This window comes from Nuphar pumila, chromosome 15, assembly GCF_984573655.1.
Source record: "Nuphar pumila chromosome 15, dmNupPumi1.hap1.1, whole genome shotgun sequence".
Taxonomy (NCBI): domain Eukaryota; kingdom Viridiplantae; phylum Streptophyta; class Magnoliopsida; order Nymphaeales; family Nymphaeaceae; genus Nuphar; species Nuphar pumila.
In genome coordinates, this window is record NC_143263.1 from 977,548 (window position 1) to 988,856 (window position 11,309).

At 39.4% G+C, this 11,309-nt stretch overlaps 1 protein-coding gene across 1 annotated transcript; it reads right to left on the bottom strand.

The window, feature by feature from the left end:
- Positions 1-524: 524 nt before the first annotated feature.
- On the bottom strand, positions 525-5,401 carry LOC149814046 (uncharacterized). Its single transcript, XM_089990388.1, has 5 exons — positions 5,353-5,401; positions 4,949-5,097; positions 2,476-2,569; positions 1,689-1,793; positions 525-902 (listed from the first exon to the last, which is right to left on the bottom strand). The coding sequence occupies exons 2-5, from the start codon at positions 5,038-5,040 to the stop codon at positions 633-635; spliced, it is 561 nt and encodes a 186-aa protein (XP_089846514.1). The 5' UTR covers positions 5,041-5,097; positions 5,353-5,401; the 3' UTR covers positions 525-632.
- Between the last annotated feature and the right edge of the window lie 5,908 nt (positions 5,402-11,309).

The window sequence follows — 11,309 nt, forward strand, 5'->3', positions numbered from 1 at the left end:
GACAAGGTCGCAAAGGGGAGGCTCGAGTAGGCTGCCGACGCCAAGGTCTTTCGATGAGCCAAGAGATCGCAGCAGGGAGAGGGAAGGAACAACGGGAAGGGAAGACTGTCGTCGATGGTTGTGCTTGCCTCGACGACGGCGGGTCGAGGAAAGCGACGAGAAGGAGAGAGAGAGACGAGAGAGCGAGAGGGGAAAAGGGGGGGGGTCTCTTTGAAACCCCTGCCTCGCTGTCTTTAGACGAGGGAGGCGGTGCCTCCATTGGGTCCGGGTCCAGATCCAACCCAAATCCAAGTTTTTTTTTTTTTACAGTGACCCAGCCCCAACTGGGTAACAAGACTGGCCCACTGAAAATCCCTGCCCCAGTTTACTCCTGTTTCAGGACAGCCCAGCTGCTTAAATGGATCAGGCGCCTGCTGTTTGGCCCGTTGCGCACTCACAAGCAACTTCCAGCAGGTTGAAGTGCATAACCCTCAGGTATGCAACCGCTGGTAACACAATTACTACAATGATAGGATGAAAATGCAGTTGCATTAGCTAACTTTGGAACCGGTGAATACAAGGATCTCAATCATTCAATCCCTGTTAACCAAATTCAGAAAGTCACTTTACATTCTGGCTATTAGAGAGAGTAATCAAATGGCCTCTAGAGCCTCGATTTCATATCTGACTTCCTCCAAGTGTTCATTGATATTTGTAACAGCATCCTGCACACCCCTTATGGCTTCATTCAAAGAATTGTTGTATTCAGCCTCAGCCTCAGCATCCTCAGTTCCAGTGGCTTCTGTTATCTCATGAACATGTACGCACTCATGCTCCGTGGGCTTGGTAAACTTACAGTTTTCATGGCTTATTAGCCGCTCTGATGGTCTGCCAGCCTTCTTTAGCACTTGTATTCTTGCTGTCTTCGAATAAAAGATAAAAGACAGATCACAACAGGGAAGTTCACTTGGAAGACAAATAGTTTCTCTCTAGATAGCAATAAATATATAATCTTAGACGACTAAGATTTGTGTGCCGTGTAAACCTGAAGGTTCCTGCAGAAATGCAGGAAATCCATGCATTTTCACGGGCCCCAGTGTGGCAATGCAAATGTGGAGGTCAATTTCCTGCAGAAAGTAACCCCAAATTTCGATGCCTGAGGGGGAGGGGGGAGGGGGGAGGGGGGAGGGGGGAGGGGGGTGTGCAGGCACTATTTTCTTTCTGCTGCGAAACTTGCCACAGAGACGTCTTCCACAATGCACAAAGATACCCTAAAGTAATGTTTGAAAATACATGGAAGCTACAATGACAACAAACCCTATCATAAAAGGAAATGAGAAATCTACTCATCAAGATCACTAGAGATCATAAATAATTAGATCATTCATCGTTGATACAAATTAAAGATACTTTGGTAATTGATCCGAGTCTTGAGCAGATTTTTACATTGTGTTTACAATTCTAGGAAAACAACAAACTTTGAAAGCCAGTTCAAGCAAATGCAGTTCACTGCCACAAAAAGGCAAAATGGTATGTTTAGCACACGTCAAAAAAAATAAAAAATTTATTGTTGCCATCACTTGGCACCTAAGAATATACTTACACTAGGTGCAAAGAAAAGAACTAAAGTATCATAGGTAGCATGCTTTGAGTTTTACAATGCCACTGCTGCCATGCAACTAAAAGCCAGAGCAGTGTAAGAGGCATACCAGGTGCAACTTCTGTTTTTCATGTGCCTGAACTGATTTCAGCAGATCAGCAAGATTATCTCGCCGGAACACTGGATCTGAAAGCAGTGATTCCATTTCAAGGACCTGAAATATACATGTTCTTACATTCCTCCTCTCACACACCAACAGAAATGCAAGCACATACACACACATTATGAAGTTTGATACAAACACAATTACACCCAATGATGGAGAAACAATCTTGCAACTCACTTTCTTTGCTGCTGCTTGTCGTATGTCAGAAGTGTTCAAGTCAGTAATCCAGTAATAGTGGAGTAAAAATCTTGGGGCAATTAATGGGTCATCCTCAAGTTGTTGATATGGTTGATGCAGTCCTTTCACTAAAACCAAGCAGTGTACTCATGGACATGCATGCACAAACGCCTATTAACTCTCACATTTTCATATATAAGGGATTCACTAAATTTCTAACCCTGACACTTCACAGAAATCACGTTGGTTATTCTTGATGGCAGGTGCAACCAAGGATATTTTAATAAATTTTAATGGACAAGGGCCTGGTGAACCTAATAACATTTATGCAAAGTCTATGGGAAACAACAGAACCCTATGTATCGATACTTGCTACCTAGCGTACTTGAGACTCAGAGGTGTATGTGAATAAAGAAATAGGTTGCTGATGGATTTGTAAACCAGCTTCCTGTATATAATACAACTCCAAACGTTTGGCCAAAACAGCGTTTGGGCCTTGCAAAGATAAAAAATTCCAACCCATTCAATAACATGAGAAAATAGAACCACTCACTTGTTTTGAACAATCATTAAACTCCAGCGTGATCTCATTGCAAAGTTGTTGATAGGTTGCATCACCTCCGGTCACCATATATTCAGCAAAACCCCTGCCAAAAACTCCAATATAGTAACAAATTGAGGTCTGGGACTCTGGATACAATAGTCCATAAATATCAGAGATATTTTGGAACTATCATGATTTTATCACAATACTTGGAAAATGATAAAATCCTGACAGCATCACAATAATTCAAAGTAACACCTATTTTCGAATATTACAACATTATCATGGTATTAACACTTTAAGTTTTAATACACAAAAAGAAATCTTTATGTTTTAGATCTTTTCATAAATCTTTAAAATCTTATGTGTGCTAATATTTTCTGAGTTTTTTCCCCAAAAAATGAAGACCTATCATGAGATTTTCCCTTGCTGAGAAAATCCCGATGCCAAGAATTGTGACATTGCTCAATATAAACAGTCTCATAAAACCAATTAACCAAAGCATCACTTGAATAAAATTTGAGAAGAATGAGAGGCTTTATTTATCTTGAGAAAACAATCACATAAATTTTATGATGAAGCTAGCAATTTTTTTCTTTCCCCTTCAACAATTGGTATGAGAAGATTTATCTTGAGAAAACAATCACATAATTTTTATGATAAAGCTAGTGATTTTTTCCTTTCCCTTTAAACAATTGGTATAAATTCTTAATCTATTTGCACATCTTACATCTACAATCTAGAAATTGCGTAAGACAAGATACCATATTCCATTCCCATAGGAAAATTGTTTCCCGATTCAAATTACTGAAAAGGTAATAATCAAACAATAGGGGAGTGATATGTTCAAGGAAACACACACTGTCATACAAAGATGCACAGAGACTTGCACATGCACACACAGAAAAAGGAAAACACATAAAGGGAGAAAAAAAATCCAATCCCAAAATAATTAAATGGGCATCACAAAAAAAAGAACCTCAAGGAATGGCTTATCAATTTTTTTTGCACAACTACTAGACAGATATTTAAGACCTGCACACAAATTTCAGCAATAATTTCATTCTTGACAAGCACCAGAAAAATGAAAAGTCGAAATGAGAAAAGGAGAGGCTTATACAAAAGTGTAAGGACATCAAGACCATTTAAAAATAGTTGTGTGTTGCTAGGTGCTAGGATCATTTCAACTAGATGAAGCTTGATATGCTTGCATACGCTATAGTGTCGCTGCCAGTCATGGCAAAAGATGAAAAAAGGGTTACTATAATCAAGGCTTTGGAGTGCATAACTTAGACCAGCTCAGTGTGCCCCAATCAGGTAATTTCAGCATACCTTAATATCAAGTGGAATTCCAAAGAGGAAAATTCTAGAAGAACCAAAACTATAAATGATTTCCACATGGCCAACAACCAATTGTTTTCATTAGGTTGAAACCTTCCAACCAGTCATGCAAAAGTTTCCCTTCTTGCAAGAGTATATCTTCAACTTCCAGACTACAAAAACCACAGCAATCAAAGAAAAGGTTTAATTTGTGAATTATTTCATGGTCCATGCCACTGTAACTTGGACTCTTACATCATTGGACCTCACCTTACCAGTGACCTTGGATAGTTAAACAATTTTATGGCTCAGATGGCAAAAACATGGACGTTGTTGGTTATGCAGAAGTTGTGCTAAGATGAACAATACCCAGACAGAATTTTCTTCAAAAGTTATTGATTAGGCATCTACTCATGAAATTCGACAGGTTGATACAAAAAACTCAGGATGCGTAAGGAATTATTCAAAGTCTCTTCGCATGTCAAATGATAAAATTGTGTAGGCCTTATCAACATATGGCCAAGGTCGGCTCAATTCAGGATTCAAGTTAAGATGCAGGGACATCAGCATACACCTAAGCTTTTCAGTAGCTGTCTTTAATTCCATAAAGTCATTACTTTAAGTAATTCATTGCATACTAACGATGTGAGCTGCTGATCTGTTCTTGAAAGAATTGTGCAACAAGGGCACACCCCCTAAGCTTAAGCCTTTAGCACCAAACTTACCGACCTTCATTCCCATCAATTATGGGCTTTACAAAATCATGTGAGTTTGTTGCTTATCATGTGAACATCAATAAGCAAAACTACAGCGGATTTAATACCCCAAAACAAACACAGAATGAATAAGAATCAACATACCCATTAATTTAATCACCAGAAAGAATCCGATCTTAAGCTAAATGACATTCCTAACATTCCCATTAATTTCATCACCAGTAAGAATCCAAATTAAAGCTAACATCTTGCACCTCAAATACTCCTCAATAAAAGATTTCCTGTTTGGGTGCACCCACTTATCCTAGAAGCCATGATACGTTTAAGACTCGCATTGAGCTCCACAATGCAATTTCCAAATTTATACCATTTTTTCGGTTAAGTGGGGTGCTTCCAAACAACCACTAAGTACAAAAAATCTTAGCTACAGCTTGTGCTCTGAATACCTCCGAAGTCTTTCATATGCAGCTGCCCTGCGTTGTTGGACGCCGAGGAATCGACGAAGCAAATCAATCAGCCGGGACGATGTAGAGCTCATCTCCTCCCCACCCACCTCCGTTTTCTCCTCCAGCTTGCCGGATGGTCCTACCTATGCCTGCTTATTGTTCCAAAACCAACAGAGTATCCGTAATTTGTTCAACACGTGCTTATAAACCTAACGAAGAAAAACACGACTGGGGATTCGAGGGTGAAGAAGTCACAGAAGAAATGAAAGAAAATCTCAATCGACCATAACCCCACAACCAAATCTTCATCGTCCAAAAAAGAGACGAGAGGAACAACGATTCAGATGTACCCAAAAATCTCCACCGTTTGCCATAATTGAAAAGTGGGAGAAGAAACAACGAACCTTTGATCGACTGCGGATATCGAGAAAGAAGAGGGGTGATGGCGGTGACGAAGACGAGAGAGAGAGAGAGAGAGAGAGAGAGAGAGAGAGAGAGAGAGAGAGAGAGAGAGTCGCTTGGTGGGCTCAACGGCGTAGGAGGCAAAGGGTGTTGGCTTGAGCAGTGGGAGGGACGTCGATGGATCGGAACCAGGGAATGTTTAACGGGTAGACTCGAAACCAGCTCAAGTCTCAAATATTCATACGGATGATCCGATTAGCTAGTCAAGATCTTTTACAAGTAACCGGGCCAAATTATCCAATGGATTCATATTCAGTTCGGGTTTGGAGAGAGAGTTGGTTTGGATCCTATCAAACAAGTACATTATGTTATCCATTGACACCTTAGGTCCATGATTCATGATTTATGAACCTCAAAGCATACACATCTGAAAAAAAAGCATCACTCGTGAGTTTGCATGTGAAGGTGCCTGAACCATCCTCATCATCAATCCATTGTCATAAAAAATGGAAGGCCTTATTCAACTAGCCCTTCCAAATAATACAAGATCTTACATGCTTCATTCAGCTGGTAGGCCAGGATGATGAAGGACCAAGGGATTTGTATTTGGTCCTTACAAATTCAAACCATGGACCATCTTCAGTAATAAGGCATCGAGAACAATGAGGACTGGGCAGTTAAATTCCAGAAAGATCCTATTAGCATCATGCTACATTGGAGGAAGGATCCTGGTTTCCTGATTCTGGTGCTAACTCAAAGACCTACAGGTTGTGTGACAATATTGGTGCTTCTTATCTTTCCGCCACTCTTGTTATGCATAGTTGTACCAAGCACGTTGACATTGATGTGCATTTTATTCGACATCATGTAACTCAAAGATGTCTTCAAGTGAAATATATCTCCTTCAATTATCAATTGGCTGACATCATGACCAAACCCTTATCATGCTCTTGGTTGGTTCAGTCTTGGGGTCAAGCTCAAAACCATGCTCATGCCCATGCCCATGCCCATGCCCATGCCGTTAAACTTGAAGGGGGCTGTCAAGGAGAAATTGGATCAGGATAAGATCCAATCATATCCCCACCAAAGACATCCAAATGATGATAACGTTACAAATGTGAAATCCGTCCCAACTGAAGATGTGGATAAGATTTCAAATATGAATCAAAACCGTCCAAACCAAATTGATCAATCAAGCATGTTAAGAGTTCTCATCCAAAAGGAGAAACTCAAATGAAACAGCGACCAAATGGAGATCAAACGAAGATAAGGCTAAAGTTGTAGGTGATAAGGATAATGCATTGTGTAACCTTATATTTTGTTTAAAGGAACCTCTCATCTCAAGAGGAAAGATCAAGAGATAGAGAGAGAAAAATCTTTCCACGTAGATCAACCTTGGCCGAACCACTTTATCTTGTGTTATTGCGTGTGTGTGATCAGGGGTGTAGCTAGGATTCATGTGAGGAAGGGGGGCAAACATGGCCGTAGCAAAAAAAAAAAAAATTGTGCCATAGTCGGGGGTTTGGGGGCAGCTCCCAAAAAAATTTTTTTTTGAGATAAAATAAAAAATGGCCATAATTATTAATAAAAATCTATTTCATATGGACAAATTAAACTATCTGCTGCAGTCTTTCTCAACCTCAACGAAAAGTTCTTAAACATTATCTAATGGCAATATATAACACTGGTGCGATAGTTTGAAGTTCATAACAATGCAAAATTTTTATTTATGACAAAATAAATCAAAATACAAAAGTACTAACTAAAATGGACCCTGACGGTTACCCGCAACATAAAATTTATCTATAAAGTAATCTATAACTAAAGTCATAGTATATTCTCGTTCGATGTACAATGTCAAACAATCAACAAGAAAATCATCGTTCATTTTGTTACGAATTTCCGTCTTCACATGCTTCATCATTGAAAATGCTCGTTCTGTAGAAAGCAATAAAAACAATATGATTTATCTTCTGTCGAAGAATACTCTAGCTAACAAAACTTATCATACCAATATTTTTGACATCAACGCACTTGTTTACCACATTGTCTACTTGGGTATTATGCAAGTTTTAGTTGAAAAAGTCCCGCCCTAAGATAAGCTCGTCTAATTTGATCTATTTCATTAACAAGGTGATCACACATACGCTTTCTTTTACCCGGATCTCTTTCAATATAAAAATCAGATTCAGAAGTTGGATTCAGAGATGGAATATGCTCAGGTGATGAAGAAATGGTTGGAATAGGACTTGGAGTTTCCTTGACTTGTTTACTTGAAGAGTTGTCTAACTTCGAAAAAAATAATAACAAGTTTTTTCTTTTCTTAGTGCTCGAAGATTGTCCTCTTTCCATTTCAAATTCTACAAATAAATAAGATACTACATGAGCAATCAGTAAGTGTATGACATTTAAGGAATTTTTCATGCAACAGTTATAAGTGCTAGGCATATAGAAACATAAAAGCTTTTTTACCTTTTTTTTTTTGAATTATTCTTGAGAAAGAAATCATGTTTGCTTTACAAATTTTTAGAAAAAAGTGATAGCATTTTGATTATAAGATTTTGATTCATGTCAGTAACAAATTATAAGATTTTGATTCATTGCATGGAAAATGTTCGCATTGATCAACTAAACACTTTTGTAACAAGTACAATAAATGAATGACAATGGTAATGTCAATGAAATATCACAGCTAGGATATTTGTCACATAAAGCACTGGTTTAACAGGGAAAATAACTATAATTCCAAAGTACAAATCAAACCAAAATCAGATGGACAGATTCCCATCAATAATAAAAAGCCAATCAATTACTAGAAAGACTAGGGTTAGTGGTGGACCATTAAAATATTGTAATGTCCAGAAAAAAAATATTCAAGATTTTTTATTTTAGAGAATTAGTACATATTCATGTTCAAAGAAAATCAAGAAAGCACCACTTGAACAGAAAAATGGCAGTGGGTAGTTTATAAAATCAAAATGTAATATTGTGGGCAAAAGAAAGAGGAAACATGTGATAGTTCCCACCTCCCAATCAACAGGAGTTCAAAAGAAGAAACATGGGGTAGTTTCCAACCATTCGCTCTGGTCCATTCCTCAACTTTGAAGATGGAAGTCATATCATGTTCTTACAGAGATATGCTTCTCTGCACACACAGCTCAAGGCAACAACGAGTTTCGCTAATGGGCTTATGTGACATAATAGTGAAAGCAAGAAGCAATGTTCTTCTAATATAAAAGGAAATATTCTTGTAAAGCTTCAATCTAAGCTTTAAGTGGGAAAACAAAAGGTTCCATTTTCAACTTTCGCATGAATTTCTCAGAAACTGAAGCAATACACGACATAAAACGACTATGAATTCATACCATCCTGTAAAATTCAAGCCCGTCTTTCATTAATTAGTAACACGTTCACTTCCAGCTATTCTCTATCAAATCATCATCACATATTGCAATAGTTTTAAGCCATATGTCAAGAAAACAAATAACAGAACGACACCCTCCAATCCACAAAACGAGTAGTCACAATTAAATAGAAATAGAGGCATCAATTCCCAATCAATCATCATTTTAACCAGATTAAACTCTCGATTATAAGGGGAAAACATATTATTCTTCAAAAAAAGAAGAAGCAAAAACAAAGAAAACCAATATCATAAATCCCATAAGAAACGCAGAGGCGAGACCAAAACTTCTAAATAGGTGAAAAAAATCCAACACTGATAAGAAATAAATATATGAAACACGTAACCACTCAATAACTCGCATACCCAATAAGGAACCCAGACAGAATCAAGAGAAAACAACTAAAAAAAATGAAAACTCAATCAAGAATTCCACAAAAATCGAATCACAAAGGCATTGCAATAAGAAAGCGAGAAAATTGAAAGGGGAACAATCGGTAGAAGCATTACCCGCCAACGAGGGTGATCATAAATCGGTATCGACGAAATCTGAGGCTCCGGAGAACAAAGAGATCTTCAGATTGGCAACAAGATTTTGGGGCACTCGATCGATGGGAACCATATTGTGGCACTGTAGCAGGGCAGGGCAAGGCATGTGGAGGTGATGCCATGATGGCGTCGATGAGAGAGAGAGAGAGAGAGAGAGAGAGAGAGAGTACCAGGGGGTTGAGGTTCCACCGGGGTCGAGCAGGGCCTTCAACGAAGGGGGTTCAGGTAAAAAGAACCCCCCATTTAAAACCCTACCGGGTTTCGGATCCGGGTCAGGTCCGACTCGGCTTCCGAGGCAGGACTGGGCTACCCCCCCCCCCCCCCCCCCACCCCCAAAAAAAAAACTTAATAAGGACTAAATGACATTTCTCCTCATTGATAAAGAGTCCAGAGATGACTTTACAAATCTTGATGACCAACCAAATTCTAGCCATCTCTTGAACATAAGCCTTACCCATAAGGAGACTCAAAACACCAAATCCTCGTGTTAAAACCGATTTCTAGAGTTCTCTTAAAAAAAGTGTCGTAATAAAAGATTTTCCCACCATGTCAAACGAATAGGAAGATTGACGGGTTGCCTAAGCCATACGACACACAGCTTGCCTTAGGTGAAGAGCTACGTAAGTCTAGCGAAAGTGAGTTCAAAGTCATGCATATGCCATGCACGTTTAGCACAACTAAAACAATAGAGTCGAATGAGTCGATGGAGTATGGCAATGCTAAAGTCTTTGGCGTACGAGCATTCAAGCCTACGAGGGATGGATGTATCACCTTTCTTTGATGAGCGCACGAGCAGTCGAGGGTCGATATAGCCAGCTACACGTCTGAATAAGCATCACAAACATTGGACTAAGCATCCAGTTTTTTAGATGCACCAAACGATGTGTATATTGCATTTTGGCACCTGCGGGTCTCGCATAGCTCATTGTGCACCTCATGGGTAACCCTCCGCTGCAATGAAAAAAACCTTTCAACCTCCAGCCTAAGCCAATTGCTAGTTTGATGTAGTGAAGCTCCTTAGCCAAGATGAATCACCGCCGCTCGACATGCACTCGTCGAACCCCTTGTAAGGGTGCAAGCTTGGGCAACAATAGCGAGCTCCGCGTATGCCTGCTGATGCCCATGAAAAAATTGCATACTCGTGAGCATCTCGTGCACTCCTATGTGTTACTCACGAGAAATAGGAGTTGCCCATTCTATACCGCACGGTGGTGTACCAATGCAAGTCAAGAGGAAGCTCCTCTATATAAGTGTTATGGGTGCTGACCCCGTCAATAAGAGGAATCTTAATATCTCTTAGAAATGCACTGCTTTTGTTTTTAATAGAGTTCTTGAACGTAGACTTCATATTTTGCCGAAACAACTGCATTGGGGTTTCGTCATATATGAATGTGCCGACGAGATTTCGATCTTGGCTTAATAATTCTCAACGTGAAAGGAGATACGTGACCTCGAAGTTCTGGTAGACCCGCGTGGGCACTGACGTGATACCTCCGAATGAAGCAACTACTTTATGTGATCTGACTTCACATACATGTTATCCATATATGATTGTGCAATAGAATACTTGACCGTGACACATTAATTCGACATGAAAGGCTTTCGTTTACAGACACAAAATTAAGATGAGCCATGGGTGGTGTAACACTCCTGAAGCATGGCACATGACTGCGGGTGGCCGAAGAGACCTTCGTGACATGGAGCATGGAGCTGAGCAGATGCACTTGACAAGTTGCATATACACTTAGGCTTACTTGTTGAATTTGCTAAACAGCAATATTGTGTTACTTCGTGCCACCACCGCATATCATAACCAAGGCATGAACTTTCTGTTTAACAACACACACATCACCATACGCCCTACCGTACACACACATAAACTGTGCGGTGATGGATAAAGTTTGTCACATGAGGCTCCTACTAAGCCCAAAGTAGAAATTAATCATTTAACCAATTATGGCCCAAAGGACTCATCTCAAAAACAAGGTGGGTAGTAGAAATTAATCA

Coding starts and splice junctions, on each gene's coding strand:
- LOC149814046 (XM_089990388.1), bottom strand. CDS start 5,040: ATGAGCTCTACATCGTCCCGGCTGATTGATTTGCTTCGTCGATTCCTC. Junction 2,570..4,948: donor GCATATGAAAGACTTCGGAG/GTATTCAGAGCA, acceptor AGTTTTTGGCAG/GGGTTTTGCTGAATATATGG. Junction 1,794..2,475: donor TTAATGATTGTTCAAAACAA/GTGAGTGGTTCT, acceptor TGTATATTTCAG/GTCCTTGAAATGGAATCACT.